This window comes from Thermobia domestica, chromosome 1, assembly GCF_964235325.1.
Source record: "Thermobia domestica chromosome 1, izTheDome1.hap1.1, whole genome shotgun sequence".
NCBI classification, from domain to species: Eukaryota; Metazoa; Arthropoda; class Insecta; order Zygentoma; family Lepismatidae; genus Thermobia; species Thermobia domestica.
The window spans coordinates 65351552-65376337 of NC_137454.1; the positions used below are offsets into that span (position 1 = coordinate 65351552).

The 24786-nt window shown below is 34.5% G+C and overlaps 1 protein-coding gene across 1 annotated transcript; it reads left to right on the forward strand.

Annotated features, from left to right (window-relative positions):
- Positions 1–5653: 5653 nt before the first annotated feature.
- Positions 5654–22944, forward strand: LOC145684751 (putative gustatory receptor 28b). The gene is made up of 5 exons (XM_081757153.1): positions 5654–5665; positions 10421–10453; positions 14628–14696; positions 17667–17756; positions 22819–22944. Exons 1-5 carry the CDS (start codon positions 5654–5656, stop codon positions 22942–22944), a joined length of 330 nt encoding a protein of 109 aa, XP_081613279.1.
- Positions 22945–24786: the final 1842 nt, after the last annotated feature.

Consider the following 24786-nt stretch of genomic DNA (forward strand, 5'->3'; position numbering starts at 1 on the left):
ATAATTAATACTAAAACTTTCTTTTAAATTCTAGTTATGACTTTCTTTGGTATGCATAATATTTAAAGTCTAAGGTTAAATTTTGCTTTACATTTAATTTCTTTGTCATTATTTTTTCGTGTAGAACATGTTCTTAGTATATATGAATTGTGTTTCTCATTTTGTTGTGTTATGATGTGAATGGTTGTTATAAATAGGAAGGAGTATGCAATTAAAAAAAAAAAAAAACTTTGCTAAAATTCGCATACGGACTTTGAATCAATTGCTTTATCATTCGTCTCTTTGTTAAATTGAATCTTTAATCCAATAATTGAACACATACTTTGGAAAGAGAACCGGTCTGATCAATGTAGAATACAGAGAAGTAGATAGTATGTAGATTTGTCTTCTTGAAATGGTTCAAGCTAGAGTCTTTTTGCGGGTAAATGCATTCAAATTAAACGTAAGACAATCAAAGCAAAATGTAGCTGTAATATTCACACACAATATACAAAGAACAATTACATGAAACAATTATTTGCTCTTCAATTGTCAAATTGAAAGTTCTAATTTCGGAGGCTTGAGTATCAGATCAAATTTTAATTTAGTTATGAGCATACTGAAGTAAATTACATGAAAAATGAAAGTATTTCTGTTATAATTAGTATACCGAAAATATCGAATAATTAATACCATAGGAAATGACATGGGTATCATTTCATAATAGTAGTATTATTTCGGAGATATCACGACAAAACCTGACGCGAATATTACAAGGGAAATTTGTACAAGTACAAACAAGGCACGAAAGAGATATGCAAAATGCCCTTTTTACAGCATCCCACCGCGTGTCAAATCCATACACCCTAAAGACTTATGCATAGAAGGCAGAAAATGATACGATTGTAATTTGGAGATCCCATCCAGAGTTTTGAAGAACATTCCGGGACAGTAAACACGAACTACCACCTTTGTGGGAGTAGGATACCTATGCTAAAACCGCATACAAGTAATATATCTATCTATCTATCTATCTATCTATCTATCTATCTATCTATCTATCTATCTATCTATCTATCTATCTATCTATCTATCTATCTATCTATATCTATCTATCTATCTATCTATCTATCTATCTATCTATCTATCTATATATATATATATATATATATATATATATATATATATATATATATATATATATATCCAGTGGTATCTGTAAAGCCTCACGATCCATTTCAGCTCCAAATCACCGGAACGCACTGATGGAGTTTCAGGCGAAATCACAAGAACCTAATTATTCATTCATTAATAATATAAATTGTTGAGATGAAATATAATTAGATAAATCTGTCAACATTGACTTTTCGGAAAGCTTCTAATACATTATTTAATATAGGCCTATGAAAGTCAAGTAGTAGTTCGGTAACTTTCAGTAATAGTTTTTTTTTTTAAATAACCGTAGTTCGGTAAATTTTAGTAGTAGTAGTATTTTCAAATTAGGGGAGAAAATTCGACAGAAAATCCTGGTCCTCCAGGTTGGAGATTAACAGATGGTTGTAAAAACAATTGTCAAATTAAATAGGAATATAAAAAGAAATATAAGTGAGGAATGTAGTGTGATGTCGAAATGGGTAAGACACAAGTGGGGGACAGCAATCTGAATAGCCGACCACAGCCAACTAGGAAGAAAGTTCGGAAGAAGTATGCGTTGGTTAAATTTACATTCGTAACACTGGCTAATCCAACATGTTGAGACAGTACACAGCAAACCAAGATTTCTTAGAATTGTACAAGTGAGAATATATGACCAAAAGTTGACACGTAGATAAATAGCACTTTTTTTCAGTTGAAGCTTCATACAATCATTAGGCGAATTTTGGAGATCGATGCTGATACCCGTGAGCAACTCATTTTAATCAACTTTTCCCTTAATTGAACAAATATTAACTATTACATTTAAAAACAGAACAATTTAGTTTGATTGCAATTAAAATACTCCACCTTGTTTAAATAAACTACGTTTGGTTTTCTAGTAATCAATAAATCAATAAATCAATTTTTCATCAATTTGAAATTACTAATGTCTATTCTACCTACTGGGTGAGTACTTAGTTCAGGTACGACTATAGATTTATTCACCTCCAGCTTCAAATTAGCATACTGTGTATTTATAGTTTATCTACAAAGAAACCTAGAATAATGTATTTTAGTGGAACTTTTCAGAATGCATATTCCACATTTTCACTTGTGTACTACTTTTCTCTTGTTTCAGGGAACATGCCTCTTAAATACCAACCAAAATATTGTCAAGCTATAAAATGGTCATGGCTTTTCTGTATATATTCTGGTAGTTTGCATATCACACTGTTGTTTAGCTTTTGGTTTTTCCATCTTCTGCCTGCATTCAACTTAATAAGTTTTAAGAAGCAGGGGAAAATAACGTCTTCTGTTCTTAATACTCTAACGGCTTTCACTGTGTTTCACCTCTCTCAAATGTCCTCCTTATGGACAATTTTCAGATCAAAACGTATTATCAATCAATTGGATACATTTCACAAATTCGACTGTTACAATGTTGTACATCCTTCACTTCACAATTCAGTGTTTCTTCGAAGCTTTCTACTTGGAATTTCTCTTATTTTGTTGAGCATTTGTATCATGGCAACATTTATTATTAATTCGGCAAATATTTTCGAAATTCTCCCTGTAGTTTGGGCTCACTTATCAGTTGCCAGTATTTTAAGTCAATTTTGTGGGTTTATGTATATGCTGAAACAAAGGTTTCGAGTGCTAAATGATAAATTGTCTAATTTAGATGATCTGAAAGAGTTGGACTATTTGGATGTTCTCTGTATTCATGCAAACTCAGTAAAGCCATTTTCCAAAGCAAAAGATCTGAAAACTCTACGACATTGCTTCAGTTATTTGTACAATCTTCTTGCATCAGTCAATACAAACTATCAGATTCAAATATTGTGTATCTTGATAAACTCTTTTCTCGACCTGCTCTCCGTAATTTATTACGCTATATTTTATTTCGTAAGAGAATCACCAAATGTGTCGACTTTGGTAATGTGGACTACGTTCAATCTAATTACTATTTGTTCTCTTGTATTCAGTTCATCAGCAACTACAGACGAGGTAAAAAAAATATTTGATAAGTAGTCGGTTTAAAGAATTATTTTTTAATGACACCAGAGGTTCATAGTGTACCTTTATAATATTTCGTAAGATCCAGTTTTAATTTTGTAATTGTACCTTCCTCTATGTCGACTCTGGAATTTCTATTTCAGTAATTATTTAAATAATAATTCCAGAGTCGACAATAATTATAATTATTTTTCTGAGCAGAGTATGCACTTCTTTATTAAAAATAAAGTATTTCGTAACAGTTTCCATAACATAAGGTTATCTTCCTGAGACTGATAACATTATATAATATGCAACAATTATAATTGTATATCAATAATTTAATATTATGATATCTCTATTACCTGCATTAATATAAACAGACATATTAACGTCTGAGGAAGTTACGTTAGGGAAACTGTTACGAAATATTTTATTTTTAATAAAGAAGTGCATGCTCTTGTCAGAAAAATATTATTTAAATTGTAATAGTACGAGGGCTGATAAACAAAGAGTGAGACTGATTATTATACCGCCGTTTCCTTTGTTGCCGAATACCGGCACGTTTGATACTTGAAAGAGTTATGATTGATGTATACTCTCACTAGGTGGCAGCATTGTCGTATCGGTAGGTTGGCAGTAAACCGCTGTGTTTTAGACACTGCTTCTATTTCGTCTCACAACGTGCTGTGTATATGCGTACAATGCAGGTTACATGAGAAGAACAGTATGGAGCAATTAAGTTTCGTTTTCGCTGGAACTATACAATTCGTGAAACATACGGAAAGCACAAGCAAGCTTAATGTGAAAGTACTTTACCTCGAACAATAGTGTTGGGTACTACAACAGTCGTGGTACCCAACGGGCACAAACACGGGACATATTTACGTGATCGTGCATTATTGAAAAAAAAAAAAAAACTATCATATGAAATTCCCAACACTTCATTTAGTTTACGTAATGTTATCCTTCAATCCTCACGGGCAATTAGACCAGTAGTATTGATGTTTCTTTCTGTCACAGCAGAGGTCAAAACACCAGGTCTACCTTGCTTAACGCATGAAACTCATTCTTCTTTGAACCACCGAAACACTGTTGCTCGAAGTAATGAACTTTCACCGTAAGCTTGCTTCAGCTTTCCGTATATTCCACAACCTGTATGGTTCAAGCAAATACAAAACTTAATTGCTCCATACTGTTCTTCTCGTGTAACCTCCATTGCATGCATATACACAGCACGTTGTGAGGCGAAATGGAAGCAACGTCTAAAACACAGCGGACTACTCCCAGCATATCGATACGACAATGCTGCCACCTAGTGAGAGTATACATGAAACACAACTCTTTCAACTATCAGACGTGCCGGCATTCGGCAACAAAGGAAGCTGCGATACAACAATCAGTCTCAGTCTTTGTTAACAAGCATTCGTAGTTCAAAGCAAACCACTTACCCTTGGCTGAATGTTTTCTATGCGTATAGTTTCAGACTGTGACATTACATAGCATTCCTACCGAATTTAGAAAATCCGAAAAGCTAGTTAGACTAATTGAAATGTATTTTAATTAATTCAAAGGTAAAATCCGAGTAGAAAAATACTTGTCGATGAGCTTTCACGTCGATTATGGCCAAAAGCAAGAAGATACATTGTCTCCATTATTATTCAATTTTGTTCTAGAATACACCATAAGGAAATTAAAAAAAATTAGTAATCTGGGCCTGGATTTGAATGCAGTCATCAGGTTATTGGCTTATGCTAATTATGTAAATTGGATAGAGGATATATGAGGGCAAACAGATATTTTATTAAATACTTGTAGGGACATGGGTTTAGACTTACGATATCACGGTATTCGCTATGGCCGTAATACTAAAAATAATAGATACGTTAAAATATCAAATAATACTCTTAACAAAGTGGATGCTATCAACTATTTAGAATCAACAATAACAAACCAGAAACCATATCCACGAAGAAATTAAATACGGTTGAAAGCAGAGAATTCGTGTTATTATTCAGTCCAAAATCTATTATCTTCGTGAATTTATTTGAAACTAAAAATATGTAAAACAAAAAATAATCCCTGTTGTATTGTATGGTTGTGAAAAATAGCACTTTCTTTAACCGAAAACCGCTAAAGTTATTTGGAAATAAAGTTCTAAGGAAAATTCTTAGACCCACGACAGACGGGAATAGCGGAAACTTCATAACGAGGAACTACGCTACTGTAAAGTTAACCAAGAAAGTTCATCCACTACCTTCGAACATCAATATGCCAACTAAGACGTACCTGGAAGATGAAAAATAGTTCCCATCAGCATCAACGACCTTCTGCCAACGTTCTTGAAGGCCATGGATTCCATCGCGGTAGATTTGTGGGCCGTGAAGCCAAGAATGTAGCAAGTGCATTTTGAACCTCTACTAGGGATTTGAACTGGCGTCCACTAATGTGATTGTCCAAGGAATGGAACAGGAGATAATTGGACGGTGCAATGTCCGGGGAGTATGGCGGATGCAATACTGTTTCATATTCAATGAGCAGAATGATGTCCAAGGTAATTCTAGCCATTGTCCTATCACAGGAAGATGCCCTTTGCGATTCAGAAGTGCTGGCTAAAGTGTTTTGAGTTTTTCTTAAACTATTGACAGTACACAGTTGGATTGATGCTCTAACCAGCTGGTAGCAATTCCAGATGTACGATTCCGTGAGCAGTCCACCAAACACGCAGGAGGATCTTCTGGTGCAGTGCTGGTTTGTCTGTTTTCGAATCGGTTTATGGGATGCTAACCAATGATGGCGGCGCCGTGTAGATTTGCAGAAGACCCACTTCTCATAACATGCCAACACCCTGTCCAGAAATGGTTCCTTCCTTAGACGAGACAGCAAAGAAACACATGCGTCTGCTCGCGTTGCCTTCTGGCCCGGAGTCAAATCATGTGAGAAACGTCAACCCAACTTGTAGTGCTTCTCTAGTTGATGGAAGTGATGCCCAATGGTTTCTGCACTCACACTGAATTGTAGTCCCAGTTCCTCACATGTCAGGCCATTGTTTGCCTCAATTGCTGCCTCAAGATTTTAATTTTGTACTTATGTTGATCGTCCGGCACATGGTGCGTCTTCGAGTGTTTCGTCATGGTCCTTAAAATTGTTACACCACCACTGCACTGTCCGCGTAGTCACGGTACCTTCACCAAAAGCCTGGCATAGCTTCATCTTCGCTGCAGCGGGGTTTGACCGCAGTTTGAACTCATACAACATACACGCCCTCATGACGCTCTGTGGAGGTTCCATGTTCACTCTGTCCTTACACAAGTTCGTGGTGTAACAGAACTGTCACAACCAGGTAGTATGTTGGAAGTGCCCACACCAACTGACCTTCGCCTTATCTCCATTCGCATTCAACTCACGATGTGAGGGCGAATTGAACACAGACCTCCACAAAAGCGACAGAACTTTCTTGGTTATCTTTATAATGCAGTTTACGTAACACTGTTAGGCTCAGGTGAGCAGGCCGTATAGGCAGAAAGGAAGAAAGTAAAAACGCTTTCAAAATTTTAACTGTAAACCCGATCAGAAAAGACCATTAGGAGGACCTAGGCGCAGATAAGAGGACAATATTAAGATGAATTTCGCATAAATAAAAATTCAAAGCAAAAACTGGATCCAGTTCGCTAAGGTCAGAAGCCAATAGAGAATTTTTTTTATGAATGCGACATTGAATCTTCGGTTTCCATATGCCATAGAGTTAGTTAATTTAGTTTTGTGAGTAAAATTTCAGAGTTCGATGTAAATTAGTAATAGGAAGTGATTCTAATTTGGGCTTTAAGTTCTAAATATTTACGTTCTTGTTCAATCAGAAGAAAATTATGTCAAATTAGTACAAAAATAAATAAATAAATACAAAATTACAAAAAATACAATAAAGTAAAAACACTACTCTCTCATTTTATGCTTGTAAAATTCTTGAATACGGTATCTTTATTATCCTATCCGTTATGCAACTACAGATCCTACCAGTTGTACCACTTCATTGTCCTATCGCTTCCTACAAGTTAGCAATATTTACTATCGTATTAGTTCTGCAACTTTACTATCCTGTTAGTTATATAAATTTTGCTGTTTTATCAGTTGTACAATATTACTACCCTTTCTGTTGCATAACTTTACTATATTGGAGAAATAGGCATCGGCCAAAATAAAAAAAAAAAAAAATTTTGGCGGGAGAAATGTATCTATGATAAAAACTACTCCAAACATTCGCCCTGGGATGGAATTGGGAGAACTTCGAACATATAAACAGGAAGTCCCATTTAGATTGCAGTTTCGGATTCTGCGTCTTGGAAATTAAGTAAATTTTATTTGAATTTTTTTCGACTGCTGATAGATGGTCCTGTAATCAGTGAAAACTAGTTTCACTGAGATCCCTTCAATTGGGAGCCGCCACGTTTCATTCTAGAATAAATTTGTGATAAACAGTACCAATCTTTTGTCATGAAAGTTCTCGTGATAGGTCAGGGTTTAATTTGAAAATGAAATTTCCTGACTTTTTCTTTACCAAACAATAACATTTCACAATATTCTCAAAAGAAAATTTGGATGGGAATTAGACCGTATTTTCGTGCATACGATAGAAGCGTGCTTTGCTTGAGATTTGGTAGCGTTGAAAGCCGACCATACACATTTTTGGTGGTGAATTTTGACGTTTTATAGAACAACATTTTTCAGTTTATACTTATATTTGTACAGATAAAAAAAATCGTGACTCAAAAGCTAAATTTCGTGACTTTCATGACCGTTTCCTGATTTCGTGACTTTTTCACGACGTTCGTGACTTTCGTGACCGATAGACACCCTGCAGGTAGTATGGGAGATGTGAAGTTAGATAATTCGTTTGTGTCAGTGCTAGTAGCTGTAGCGTGCTGCGGTAATCATAAATCGCTACCAAGTATCTTATCGGCTGCTCTCTTGTCATAAAATGGAAATTGGAAACAAACAAACTCACTCAACGAATGTAGTAAAAATATGCAATTGAATGTGGTGTCACTAATACCCGAAATGTAGAAAAAATACTGCTCAAGACTAATACAAAATATATGAACAAAGCAAATAATAAAGTAAAAGTATCGGTTCAAAGACCGTTCCCATAATCTTTTAATTTTTTAAAGCGATGTTCAAAATATTTATGAAACACAGTGCTGTGGGGAATCAGGGAGCAGAGTTATCTCCAACATTGGGAGGCGGGGAGATTTGAGGCTTATTGGGGGACATCAATTTCATGTTTGTGGTAATCGAATACAAATCATCACATTTCTCGCCGAAAAACACATTTGAAATCGGATTATTGGGGGGAACAGTCCACCCCAGTTCCAACATTGGAGGGGACGTCCCCCTCATGCCCCTGGGATTTGCGCCAGTGATAACGAGGTTAATTATTTTATTAGAGTAACATGTAGACAGGGTGAAAAATTGATTTATTTTTGTTAACGGTAGACAGATTTAGTTGTAATATTTTAGAACTGCATTTGAAACTGGATACTATCCGAAGCAATCTATATATATAAAAGAGAACGTACAAAATCCTTTGTCCGCTCATCACGCTAATACGGCTGAACCAATTTCTTTCATTTTTGGGGGGTTATTAGGATTTGGACCCTAGATGGTTTTTATCATATCACTTTAATTTTTAATTACCAGTGTCTTGAGATAATTGACCATTCAAGTGTCCATAACGTACAAATCCTTTGTTATTAGTTCATCATAGGTAAAAATAAACGTATTTATATGCAACCCGCATGACCGTGTCACTCGGCGGGTTAACATAAATGACAGGCGATATACAGCGGAAAATAGCTTGAATCTTCTGTTTAAAATTTTTTAATTGATTTGCTTATTTTTACAGACACTTTTACAATATGCCAGCACCGGGATGACCGCAGCGAAGCGGGGCGGGTTAACATAAATGACAGGCGATATAATGTTAAGATTTACTGCAATCTTCTATGGTTTTTATCATATCACTTGAAAGCGAAAAAGTAAAAATTATCTAAGTAACAAAGTTTATTGCGTTCCGGGGTGACCGCAGCGAAGCGGGGTGAACGCTGCTAGTAATCTATATGAGGAATGAGAGCAGAACTACGTAATCTTTTGCTTATTCAGTGTAGTCATGTACAAAATAACACAAATGTCCGAGCGTTGTTAGAACACCTGCTAGATTTTAATATACTGCACGAAGACTGTTTCGAAAGTGAAATTCTGTTAGCACGGACGAGTGCAAGTCCGAATTTAGTTTGAGTTCAGTATTCACTCCTGATTTAAAAGTACTTACAGCTGGCCTCGTCTATGCTCTTCAGCTTACGCTGTGTTGTGCGCTCATCTGCAAAACATTATTAAAAGCCTTCAGAACGTTTTTAGCGAGCAGAACATCATACAAGACATTCTTGCTACAGCAATAGGGCTGAATTGAGTTGATTTTGAGTTTAACGTTCCTTTCAGCAGCGAGACTATATGAGACAGAACCTACTACTTAACGTGAAATCCGAACTACAGGAACTCCCGCCGGGAATCGAACCCGGGTTTCCCAAGCCAAAAGCGCATATTTTAACTGCTTAACCATGAGGGAGTTCTAACAGGATTGAATTGTCATTGTCTGTGGATTGCCGAGACTTTCCGACATTTGAGGAAATAATCGTGACAACATAGCAGTCACATTGTCTAGCGTTGCACTGGAGCACTCTCTATTGTGCTCAAATCTTTTTAGTTGTTTTATCCAACGAATAATCACTGCAACCATATTGGAATCCGATCAATTGAGCTGAGTTCCAGTTTATGAAACGTATATTGCGCAGTTGAAACGTCGTCACCTATTTATCACCGAGATGAGTGATCCTGGAAACCGTGCATCGTGCACTCTCACGCATTCTTATTTATCGCATGACGCTGACCATGGGTACTATGTAATACACGTATCATCCCGCTGAGTAGTCACTGCATTCTCGTGCTGTCCGGAATACTCAGGGTCAAAGAAAATTTAAGACGTGTGATAATATTAAGTTTCGTACAATAACCTTTCTAGTGACCAATGTTCTCACTTTTATTCGTGAAATTTAAGAAGTTTACGTTGTCTGATGCTTTCATGTTGATATTTTGTTACTTTTCTTGTTAAATGTTTTCGACTTTGCTCTTTATTAATTTAGTTTTTTTTCAAGACTTTTGGTTGATGCTCGATAGCTTTTAAATTTTATTTATTTTTTTTCGCATTTTAAAAAGATTTTATTCGCATTTGACTAAGTTATTGTTTTTGTGTTTGCAGTGTGTTGCAGTGATTGCTGTTTTAGTGATGGAAGTAAATATCTTCGGTGCTGCAGCACCATTAAAATATAATTATTCATGCATTCATAAATATAAATTTGTACAGATAAAATATAAATAGAAAAAAGTGTTGACACTGATTCTTTGGAAAGCTTCTAATACAATATTTAATATTATATGAGAGTGAGTAGTAGTTCGGTAAATTTTAGTAGTATAGTATAGTACTTTCAAATTAGATGAGAAATCCTGGTCACCCTGAGTTGGAGGTTCACAGATAGTTGTAAAAACGATTGTGAAATCAAATATGGATCGGAAAAGAAATATGAGTGAGAAATGGCGCATGCAGTTTGATGCCGCGGTGGGTAAGACACATACAGAGGATAGCGAGCCGATAAGTCGACCGCAGCTAAGTGAGAAGGTTTAGAAGAAGAAATACATTCCTAACCTTGGGCAATCCAACATTTCGAGCCAGTACACAGCAAACCAAGATTCCTTGGAATTGTGCAAGTGAGAAGACTTAGCTCAGAGTTGGGACGTACTTAAATAGCTTTTTTGTACTTGAAACTTCATGTACATCATTAAGAGCATTTTCAAGATCGATGCTGATACCCATCAACAACTCTCTCTGACCTTCTTTTTCATTAATTCAACAAATATTAACCATTATATTTAACGTCACAACGATATAGTTTGATTGATATTAAAATACTCCACCTTGTTTAAATAAACTAAATTTGGTTTTCTAGTAGTCAATAAATTTTTTATTAATTTAAAGTTACTAATGTCTGTTCTAACTACTAACTGAATTCTTAGTTCATTTGCGACTATAGATTTATTCACCTCCAACAACACATTAATATACTGTGAATATATATATTTGCCATTTGTCTAGAAAGAAACCTAGAAGAATGTATTTCAGGGGATCTTTTCAGAATGTATATTCCACATTTTCACTTGTGATTACTTTTCTCTTGTCTCAGGGAACATGCCTCTTAAATATCAACCAAAATATTGTCAAGCTATAAAGTGGTCAAGGCTTTTCTGCATATATGCTGGTGGTTTGCATATCACACTGTTAAATATCATTTGGATTTTCCATCTTCTGCCTGCATTCAACCTAATAAGTTTTATGAAGGTAGAGCAACTAACGACTTTTGTTCTTAATACTCTAACAGTTTTCATTGTATTTCACCTCTCACAAATATCCTCCTTATGGACAATTTTCAGATCAAAACGTATTATAAATCAATTGGATACATTTCACAAATTCGACTGTTACAATGTTGTACATCCTTCACTTCACAATTCAGCGTTTCTTCGGAGCCTTCTACTTGGAATTTCTCTTATTTTGTTGAGCATTTGTATCATGGCAACATTTATTATTAATTCGGCAAATATTTTCGAAATTCTCCCTGTAGTTTGGTCTTACTTATCAGTCGCCAGTATTTTAAGTCAATTTTGTGGATTTATGCATATGCTGAAACAAAGGTTTCGAGTGCTAAATGATAAATTATCTAATTTAGATGGTTTGAGAGAGCTAGATTGTTTGGATGTTCTTTGTATTCATACGAACTCAGTAAAGCCATTTTCCAAAGCAAAGGATCTGAAAAGTCTACGGCATTGCTTCAGTTATTTGTACAATCTTCTTGCATCAATAAACACAAACTATCAGATTCAAATATTGTGTATCTTGATAAACTCTTTTCTCGACCTGCTCTCCGTAATTTATTACGCTATATTTTATTTCGTAAGAGAATCACCAAATGTGTCGACTTTGGTAATGTGGACTACGTTCAATCTGATTACTATTTGTTCTCTTGTATTCAGTTCATCAGCAACTACAGACGAGGTAAAAAATATTTAATAACTATTCGGTATAAATAATTTTTAAGGAAACCAGTGGCCAATATAGTGTAGTTGTATAACATTTAGTAAAAATTCAGCTTTCGAGAAAATGTTATGAACGAATTTCAAACCAAACAATTTACCCCTGTCTGAAAATTTTGTTTTCTATGAGTAAAGTACAGAGTGTAACATTGTATAACATTGTTAGAATTGAGAATTTCAGGAAAGCTAGTTAGATTAATAAAAATGTGTTTGAGTTAACCCAAAAGGAAAGTCCGAATAGGAAAATACTTGACCACGAGCTTTTACGTAGGTTACGGCAGAAAAAAAGATAATTGTCTCCATTATTATTCAATTTTCTTCTAGAATACGCTATAAGAAAAGTAAAAAACTAGCATCAAGGGCCTAGAGCTGAATAACACTCACGCTGGATTATGGCTTACGCTGATGATGTAAATCACATAGGGGTGTATGAAGACGATAGAATGATTTTATTACAGAGGTTTTATTAAACGTCTTTAGCAGCATCAGTTTAGAAGTAAGTGCAGATAAAACTAAATACATGAAAATTCGCCGTGACATAATACTACAGATAATGGATACGATGAAATATCAAATAATACTTTCAACAAAGTGGAAGCCTTCAAATATCTAGGATAAATATTTACAAACCAAACCATATCCACGAAGAAATTAAATGTCGATTGAAAGTGGAGAATTTGCGTTATTATTCAGTCCAAAATTTTTTCTCTTCGTGAATCTATTTGAAGTTTAAAATATATAAAACGATAAAACGATGCTTGTTATACTCTATGGCTGCGAAACATAGTCATTTATTTAATCGAAAAACGCAGACTGAAAGTATTTGGAAATCAAAACCTAAGGTGAATACTCCGGTCCAAGACAGACGGGACTTCATAACGAGAAATTGCATTACTTATACCGTTTATATAACATTGTTAGGATCATTAAGTGTAGATGGTTCAAGTGGGCAAGCCATATAGACAGGATAAAAGAAAGTAGGAAGGCTTTCAAAATTTTAACTGTAAACCCAATCAGAAAAAGACCATCAGGAGGACCTAGGGGCAGATAAGAGGATAATATTAAGATGGATCTCGCAGAAATAGGACATCAAAGTAAAAACTGGATCCATTTGCCTAAAGACAGAAGTCAATAGAGAACTTTCATGAATGTGTTATTGCATCTCTGGATTCTGGAGAGTTAGTTAATTTAGTTTTAGGAGTACATTTTTAGAGTTCGGTGTAAATTAAACAAAGTATTAATATGAAGTGATTACAGTTTGGACTTTCCATTCTAAATATTTACATTGTTCAGTCTGTAGAAAATTGTCTATTTAATACCTCAAAAAATGAAATAAAAAAATTAGAAAAACTAAAATGCTATTCTATCATTTTATGCTTCAAAAATTGTTATACATCTTTACTGTCTTATTAGTTGGAGAATTTTACTTTTCTATGAGCTGTACATATTTACTATCCTATCGATTGTACAATTTGGGATCTTGTCAATTGCACGACTTCACTATCCTATCACTTCTTACAATTTTACAATTTTTACTATCCTATTAGTTGTGTTATTCTATTAGTTGCATAAATTTTACTGTTTCATCAGTCGTACAACTTTACTAACTTATCAGTTATACAAATTTACTATCAAAGCAGTTCCATCACTTTGTTCCTATCGCTCTACTGGTATCTTCCGGGACATTACTCATCTACTGTTCAATATATAGGTAATGTGTAGCAAAACACAATATACAGGATGAGATGTTTTAACTTGAGGCGGCAAAATATCTGGAGAAATAGGCATCGAGCAAAATTAAAAAAAAAAAAAAATATTTGGAGGATGAAATTCATCTATGATAAAATTACCCCATATCTTCCCCTGGAGATGGGATGGAGAAAACTTTGAAAAGTTAAATTGGGACCCCGATTTAATTTCAGATTCAAATTTTAGAAATTAAATTTTATTTGATAAAGAAGAAATTAAGTAAATTTTATTTGATAAATTATTTCGACTATTGATAGATGGTACTTTAATCGCTGAAAACTAGTTGCACTGAGGTCTCTTCAACTGGGAAACACTATGCTCTATTCTAGAATAAGTCTGGGATAAACATTACCAATTTTTTGTCTTAATTGTTCTCCAGTCTAATAGGTGTAACTCGTGATAAATGGCGTGGAAGATTGCTCTCCGTTCAACATGAATTCAAATAATTCAAATATGTTAGTGCAATTAGGCTTTCGGTGATAATCCAGTATTTTTAGGAGACGCCAATATTTTAAGTACTACACTAGATAATACACATTTCTTGAATTAACATACGACTATGTTTGTTACAGGCCAAACGCACTGGAATAATATTACATAAACTTGCGGATACATCATTAGATCCAGAGACTAAGGAAGAGGTAAGCTATTCATAATACAATTCTCTTGATTCCAATCATCTTATATTTAATACATTTAGAAAGGGAATTGAAGCTGTAGGAAAAGAGAACAATGTGAGAAATAAATAATGAGGGGATGATGACTCAGTGATGCCGGTGTGGTGTAGTGTAGTGGTCTGAGGAAAGAAAGCATAGGCGATATCCTCCTAGGTTCAAGTTTCAATGAAGAACATATTTGAATACCACTCATTTTAGGTTTGGAACTTCTTGGATACAATAAAAGGCAAATTCTGACCAAAGCATATATTAACTAATAAATAATAACGCTACAGTTTCAGCAAATTATCTTCTGATGAAGGCAAAGATAATTTGCCGAAACTGTAACGTTATTATTTATTAGTTAATATATGCTTTGGTCAGAGTCTGTCTCTTATTGTATACAAGAACAACTTTCTATAACGTACTCTACGTTTTTGTGTTCGTATTTCTCTCGAGTCGGCCATTAACACTCTCAGCTCAACAACAGAAACTGTGTTCCGATTGTTTTTCACGCATTGAACTTCTGAGCTCCATTCACCGACTATGTTAACTTTGTATTATTATATTTTATTGTTTGGTTTGATTTCATCAGCGAAAGAGCTTGGTAAATAATTACTATTAGGTATAAAAATTTTGTAGTAGACCATGCAAAATAACTGAAAGAAAGGAATAGGTGGAAACGTAAATGAGCAACTTTAAACTACTGTCTTTACTTGATGGCGCCAAGTAAAAGCTGAAAGAGTATTGTGGGAGTACAGGTAATAGGAATTAGGTATATTGAATTTTTAAAGGTATATTTAATTTAGTACCCCCAAATTAGCCAACTAGATATTTCACTAATAATATTAAATGTTTAAATTTGCTCAGCGATGTAGTTTTGTTGCTCTTGAAAAGTGAATATTTCAGTATGATTTAAAGAGGTACTTTACCCTTAACTGCTATTTTTCATTAATTATTTCCCATATTGTTTCTTTGTAAATATAATATATTCTACACACCACACAAGCACATTTAATACTAGAATTGGATTTTCAGAGCTAAATTATACTGACATACATATACTCAAATGAAAATTAAAAGGAATACTAACAAAAATAATGCAAAAGCCCTAAGTTAGGCAACCATCTATGCGTGTTTGAAAGATCACGTGAGGAAACCTGAGAAACTTTGATTACCTTTATTCGACAATGAGGAATTCAGGTTCTTGAATGTTGAGCTGGGGAAATTTTACACAATCTTGAATGATCAGATAATTGTGTAGGCTATTCACAATCAAATTTTATCACTGACACTAAAAGAAATAGTATTGGCATACTACACTGATAAACTAAAAGTATTTTATAATGTTTAAAATATCAAATAGAAAACGATCGTAGTACCTTAGCTGTGTACAAAATTTTCCAGTTTTTGACTGTTAGCTCTCTTTCTCTATCTCTGTCCGTTTGTCTGTCTCTTTATTATTTAAATGATATACAAGGTGTGTCTCAAAAGTCATGAAACATATTATTTTTGCCACATTCCGACAGGTCGCAGCATGTTCGGGCATATTGAGTTAGGTGGGTGGGTTTCGAGTCAGTCTGATTCGAGCATCGGTGACGTCAGAATCGCTGATTAGTGCACCCCTGTTTTGAGACCACGTCATCGTGGATACTTTCGAACAACATTGGGAAATCAAGCTCGGCAGTGAACGCGCCAAAAACGCTGCAGAAACTCATGAATTGCTGCAGAAAAGTGTCATCCACGTGGAAAAAGACAGTGTCACTACCTAGCTGCTGCATCAGAACAATTCGCCCAGCCACATGTCTCTGCACATTCGTAAGTTCCTTTTGAAGCATAATGTGGCAAGGCTGCAGCAACAACCTTATAGTCCCTACCTCGTTCTGGTTGACTACTTTCCGTTCCCAAAGATGAAGAAAGTACTCAAACGACGCCGTTTCGATTGCATTGAGGTTATCCAAGTTACTGTGACAACAGCTTTAAAGGAGATTCACACCGTGGACTTTGAGGGTGCATACCGAGCACGGAAGGGTAGGTGAGACAAATGTGTAGATGCTCATAGACAGCATTTTGAAGAATATTAACCCTTTGCACAAATCTTGTTAATAAATTTTTTTAAAGATATATTTCAAGACTTTTAGGACACTCTCTGTATGTAAATAACAACTAACAGCCAAAATAAGAACTCTACTTTTTCCTCTTTCAGTTAAGTGTTAAGGGTGTAGTAAAAATAAGAATGCAATAAGTTTTGAAAACCGCTACACATTAAACAACTACTGGCTTTTACAATCTGTGAGATGTATGGTCGATCCGACTTAAAACTACTTTAAGACAGTATAATTCTTTCCCTCGTATCATGCGTGGTATTAGGAATGAAATTAGTTTTCAAGTTTATGTTATGCTTGTAAATTTTATTGTATATAAGAATAGCTTAATGCTTATGTAACAAAGAAACTACAATTGTGAAGTTTACTATGTACACTCATGTTCAAAATGATTGTTTCATATCTATAACTGTCTTCTTGTAAGAAAATAAAATGATAATGATTTTACAGGGTACTTTTAATACTGATACTATGTGTATAATTGGGAAATGTATATTTGTGGTAAATTTCATAGGAAAAGAATTATAAATACGAAAATTAGAATAAGTAAAACAAAATGTTGCTAAATGGACAAGAAAGTTTTATTTTTGTTTAATTGTTTTTATTTACTGCTGTTTTGATATGAAATTTGCCACATACATGTCTTTGCCGGTTATACACATAATAACATTATATGAAATACCGGGCGAAATTGTTATCAAATTTTATTCCTACAACAACATATTTATAGACATGTGACAATCATTTTGGACACGAGTGTACCTAAACTTTCAGGTGTATAAGATTAATTTTATTCATAAGTAACATACAATTTAGTTTTTAAATAGTATTTTAAATATTTTAATTTCAGATCCAGTTATTTTCGTTGCAACTTCTTCATCGTAAGATAGAATTATCTGTATGTGGATTCTTTCCACTGGATTTTACGCTTCTGTATACGGTAACTATATATTTACTTTCTTAAGGTATGGGTTCCTGACGGTGGTTGCGTACACACAACTTCATCAAGGGGAGTTGAAGCACCCTAACTTATATATTTTCAGGTCGCAAGTGATTTTTGTATAAACATACAAGGTGTTTGGAAATTACACCATCAATGTTTCAAGAGTGATTTCTAGCACAAGAATAAGATAAAAAGTATAGTTAAATTTGGGCGCAGAAATGTTACTTTCGGTTTTATGGTCAGCCGAAAATTTGTCGCAAAAATCCGAAAACATACATTAGTCCAGAATGGAATGTCGAGTCAAAGTCGGGTAACAGAGGACATTCATTATTTTCTTTATCATAGATGTGATTAATAAACAATTGAATGATTTGCAGCTCGGCGCAAGGTAACTCTAAACAAATTTGGAAATGTTTTGTGTATTATACAAAACTTAAATGCGGAAAGCAAAGAGAATGCAGCTTAATCCACATTTGACCATATGAAACCCAAGTATTAGATGGAGATGAATCTCATTACTTGCTGGACTTCGACAATAACAAAAGAGGTTGTTCATATATAACTCCAAATAACTTTGGGAAAATATTCCTTACACGTTGTAATGACTTACATGTTTAAAAAATCTTCGATCAGCTGTGGTTAGTTAGATACTAGTAGCGCCATTAGCGGCTTTGTACCGTACTATAGGTTCGTGTACCTGAGTACGAATGGCAAGCTCCAGAATTGTTAGGTAGTGTCAACTGCGAACATCAGAAATAACTGTGGCATTACTATTTAAATCTTGTTCGTATAACCTGGTCGTACTTTCGACTCTAGGTCTTCTCAAAGAGATATATGGAAATGGAAAGTTAAATATCTATTTATGGAATAAGTGGAAAAGTTAAGTGTAATTGTTATTTCGATTAGTGATCAGTATAATTCTACCTTATATATATATATATATATATATATATATATATATATATATATATATATATATATATATATATATATATATATATATATATATATATATATATATATATATACATATATTGCATCGATTCAATAGTGTTAATAATATATGTGAAAAATTGAGAAGTAGGGAAATGGTATGTGCATTAGTTTCTATAGAGTTGATATTCTCAATTTGATTGAATAGCTGTATACGACTGGTAAGTTGCTAATTTATATTGTATGTTTTTGTCCAGTTTTGAATAATTTGGATTCTATATGCAAAAGAGGATTTGTAAGTGCTACATCGTTTACATATTGGACCAATTTTTTTTAATTGAATGAATGTAGTATCCAGCCCATCAGGCATTATGTAAGGTCCTGTTTGATTATTAGTACGTTAATGTTATTCATTGAGATTTTCAACGTTCTACTATTCCAGTTTATAAATTGGCATTTAAAATTTATGAATATTAATTTCTTTTTCTCTTATTGAGAACCTTATAGTTTTATATAGATATATATGTTAATCTTGTTTTTTTTTTTACTCTATAGAAGTGATAGTTTCTTTTTTTGCGTACGTTCAAGGTTTGTGGTGTAAGCCGACGTATTGAGACAATATATTAATTTTTATTCGACCCATACCTGCCCTTATTATAAAAAATGGAGGGGGTTTTCAATACTCTCTTTCCCAGAGACGTTTACTGAAGTCTAATTTTATATTAGATACTAGGTACGTTACAACGAATACATGAAAACCTATACAATAATGGGTGCAGACATGTGTGAATTTGTACCAGTATCCCACTGAAAACCTTTCGGACTATGTGTAAAAGAATTGTAGCTGGAGAACGAGGTCAGGTAAAGAAGCTTAGCAATTATTTTCATCCCTAGATTCCACTAATGTGTCAATGGATGTACTTTAGTTGCGGCACAAGTGTTAACTTCAAAGAAAAGAAGGAAATTGGAAGCTATCAAATCTGAAACAGTCAACATTGAAGAGTTTTAAATAAAAATATTTGTTAGTCTTGTAAATAATAGGGAGACAATGATTGGAGATGGACATTGATTGGTTTAACGATAAATCTACAAGTGTATTACAAATAATACGAATGTATTTGTATGTACCAACTCATTGTTACAGAGGGCACGATAGCTGAGGTATCATCTCCGGTGCATGGATTCCCTGCTTTGATCTCATGTAATGGAAGTTTGTGGTAGACAATATTGTGGAATGGGGACAGAAGTCGTGAATAGTAGCAAGTTGAATATTGCTATCTTCACTGACTAAAGTTATGTGCAGACGCTTTTTGACTAACACATTACCGCAATTGTTAATGGTAGTCCGCCGTCAAATGTTCTCAATTCGATGGAGCACTTGCACATTTTGCTCACCCTGTTCGCAAATACCTAAATGATACTTTTGGAATTCAATGAATTCCACGTGGAGATCTTATTTATTAGCCATCATGATTTTCCGATCTCACTACTATTGATTTCCTTCTGTGAGGATCTGTCAAAAATATTGTATACGTGGAAACTGTTCCTTCTCACGAAGAATTTGTATCTCATATTGTTCTGTGGTTCTAACACAGAAAATTCAAACTTATCAAATAGAGACCAGCAGTCATTAACTTCTCAACGTGAACTCTACAATGACTTTCATGGAGAGCATTTTGAACATTTACTATAATTTGAACAAACAATGGATAAATAGTACATTAATTTTATACACATTGCATTTGCCAAACGAGATTAAACATATCACGATGTATATTTTGCTTTAGAGTACAAAGTTTCTTAGAGTTATTTTATGCTGATTACTTTAATAATCTTAGTTATTTACAAACCATCAATTACAAAATCATTGCTTGCTTTCTCCCTTAATGAAAATGTCAGTCCCCGTAATTATTATTGTGGTCTTTTCCTTTAAATTGCTTCCTGAGGCAATGCATAATTGAGTTTTCTCAAACATGGGTTCACCTTGCCTATGTTATTGCACAATCAGAAATCGCTTTGTGTAAAATTCAAACAGAATGTGCAGAATTTATATGTGTAACATACTGGTGTATGAGATACTGGGTAACCTGTTTTCTGAACATGTAATACGTTGGAATTCATACTTGTGTCCTCTGTCCACCCTTTGGTTGTATTACAGAGGATGGTTGCACATCAAACATAACACCGATGCCGCCAATCTAATGCAATGTAAAGTGGAAACAAAATAACTCTCCAAGATGAATTTATGAGATAGGAGATTGAATTGGATGCTATATATTATTTTCAGGTTTTAGTGTTTATTTTAATTCAGCTTTCTATCTCAAATTTACGTTGGATAGAGTTGTTTAATTTTCACTTTAAATTGCGTTAGATTAGTGCGATTGAAATGCCCAGAGTATGTCACTCTCTACTTTGGTTTTTGACTCAGGATAGTACTCAAAGACCACCAATAAGCACGTTATGTGAAAAATTAGGTCACTTTTACAAAGCTTCAACAATTCACGCGAGATTGTCACACGAACAACCATGGGATGTTCTGACAGTACATTGAGGATATCTTAGCACACGCCTTTCTCATTACTAAATCTTCTGTAATAAAACAATGCATTGCAGTTTTCGGAATATTGCAGTCGTCTGTTAACCGTCTGACACTTAGGCCTTGATCGAAATTAATCTTGTCTCTCACTCTTTTTTGCACATTTCCGTCGCATTGCGTCGTCACGGACGTCCAAGGTGTTCCACATTATTAACCTCTTTTTTGCCCTCCCGGAACATCTAGCGCTAGAAGAAAATAATTCCTTGGGACATTACTTGAGCTTCATAAACATACCTAGTCTTGGTCATGGCCTCTCAACTTAAGTTCCCGAGCACAATGCAAAATTTTATAGCATATCGTTGCTCCATTGAACGTGGCATCTTGAAATTGTAATGTGAAGTCGAATAGGGGTTCGATCTAGGAGCGATTTGCACACTGTAACTTTCCCAATACTCCACAACCTTTTCAGCCACAACACGTCCCACTCCAGCCGTCCGCGTCGGAGGGTAAATATCATTCTATTTAATTTTGAACACACCCCAAGATATATCAGATTATTTGCGCGAAAAACTCAGAACAACTGTACTATTTGGTCACTACTAGCAGGATTTCTATATTTTTCGGTTCAGAACTGAGCAAAGCTGTTGAGTCTCTGCGACAACGCGTGAATGCAGTAGTATTGACAATGCTACATGATACGGAGACCTACAGTTTGAAGGTGGAATGCGAACCGCCGTAATGGGTTCAAATTTCAATACTTCCCACCGGGAATCGAACCCGGATCATATGCTTCAAAGACGCAAGCTAACCACTAGGCCAGCGGAGAAAACTCCGCGGACAGTGCTGTATATATACCGATATATTTGATTATGAAGTAGTAAGGCGAATATACAGGGTGTATGTCTTTTTTTGCTTCCTAATTGTTCCCATTACTTGCGTTTAAAATCAGCAGAGAGTATTAGAATATATGTAACTTCCTATTTCCTCTTCTCCTCTCCGTTTTGAAGAACATTCCATATAACTCGTAAAAATTATTCCTTTTGGATATAGTATGGTGCAGACTTGGTTTAAAATGTTTACACTATCCTTATTGCTTAGGATTCAAACCAGAAATTGTGTCTGAGTTAATTAACCACGTCTTTCCAGATTAAGAAGAAAAGTTTCAGGATAATTTTGGTTTAAATAATTTGAGTTTTAATATTAGAAACTACTTATAGTATTTTGGTTTCAATCTGGTAAGGGTTATGACGACATTTAAGAAAAATACAATTTTCGCTCATTTCTACAATGCACAGCAATACTAGCAACAATAATAATATTAATAAAAAACATGATTAACGAATTTATAATATTACGATTAGGCAATCTTTCAATTCATAATTTTCTATGGATCAGAATCTCCACCTAATTAAGGAAAGAAACTTAATTCCTCTGCAAATCCACCATCTAAAACTTCAAGTTAATTTTAATATTCTGAAGTTTTAATGTCGTTAGAGTATTCCGTTTTAGGTAATTAATTATTTTTAAATTAACATATCGTGTTTCTAATGTGGAATCGTTGCTATATACAGTGATATTTCTCTGTTGCAGATTGCAGGTGCAGTGACAACTTATCTGATAATTTTGGTGCAGTTCCAAACAGGTGAAGATCATGCGCTACCAACACAAGTTACACCAAGACTTTCAACCACTGGGAACAGCGACTTGAACATATAATGCAGCTCTCATGGAAGTGAAATATTGTGGTGGGAAACGGCTAATACTATAATGGCTGACCTTACATAACGGTCTGTGCATCCGCCAACTGCACCGCATTCAAGTTTCAGTCGTGGTTTGCAACTCACATTAGTAGCAGGTTTCGTCTTTCATAGCCTGGGTGTTGCATAAGGGATTAAACATTCAAACCACAATCAACACATTCAAACGCAGTTATCATCTTTTCATTAGTCGTATTCTGTTTGATGTAAGCTTAGTAGTTTATCTACAAAGTAAAATTTGAATTACTGAGTAATGAATTAGATTCAGAATAATGTATTATGGTACTTTTTTAAGGTCAATTTTGTGATGATATTGTGCAACTTTTGCAATTAATATCCAAACTTATCTTCTATCACAAGATGTTACATTTATTTAGACGACAGTCATATACCTAGATATATTTAAAGGTACTAAATTCGGTAGTGATTCTTTTAATTCAAATTCAATTTATTGTAGAGTTTTGTCATATTCTGAGCATAAAATGTTTGTTAAATCACTTTGCTGGTTAATACATTTATATTTATAGTTATAGTTTAACACCTCATTGGATTATTAATGACATATGAGACAAGAATATATAGTTAAACGAAGAATCAAAACAGGATATGTACCAATTAGCAGTCGCATTCTGTTATCTTTCTACTTCAGATGAAAATGTGATACTTTATATTATATATTAAATTGTACTCTGTAATTTCCAACCAATATACGAGTTTTTGAGCGAAAACGACATTGACATCAATCATTCAAATAAAGATTTTTTTCTCTCAAATAATATGTTTGGAGAAAATTTCATGGTTACACATACTTTTTATTCATGTTAATTGTTCTTGTAATCAAGTATTTTAAAGGGTATGTTAGATGAAATACAATGTTCTGTTCAAATCTCTTTAGTTTCAGTTATTTACTATGAACGAAGCACTATGAACTGTGGCATCACTGTAACACTACATAAGAGGACAGATCTTTAGTTTTATTTACGTGACTTAAAGTTCTCCATTTGCTCGCGAGCAGCGCTATGGTCGCATAAATAAAAAGGGAGACTGTTTAATAATGCGCACAAAGAGTGCTGTGGTATGTCGGGGAAAAATCTGCGATTTCAACGAACGAAATTTCAGACCAGTGTATGCGGGAGTTGCACTTAGTGCTAAATCAGCTAAGCTGTGATTCGGTAAGTTTATAACAACAGTGTCCTAAAAGAATCTGACAGATGAAAAGGTGGCTAAAATCGAGAGGAATCTCAGAGAAGTTTGAGTAAATCTATTTTCCAGGAATATAGGTAATTCAATGTGCCTCCAACAACAGAGCATTGAGTTCTGCACAAGCGAGTTCGGTTGTATACATGTAAAGTACACTGTAGATTACGCAACAATTGAAGCCAGGTGATAAGCCGCTTCGTAAAGAATTTGGTATGGAAATGCCGCAGCGTATTGACTAGAATCCTCACTTCCTTGAGAACGTTCTGTTTTGTCATGAAGCAACGTATTAACCTTCATAATTTTGGGATCTCGAGATCTGCAAACCCCGATTGCCCAAAATTGAATCTTTCGTGTGGTTTAGTGAAGGACACGATCTTTGGTTCATTTTTTAAAAATGAAAATACAGTAACAGTCTCTGTGCACTTGGACATGTTGGAGCACTTCGTTTACCCCCACATATTTGCTTTACAACCGATCATTATCTCACAACGGATGGGCTCCCACCAGTGAAGTCTGGATCTTCGGAGGACCCTCAATTCGGCATTTCTTAATCGGTAAATTGGACGCTATATACCTATATGGTGGCCGCCACGTTCACAGA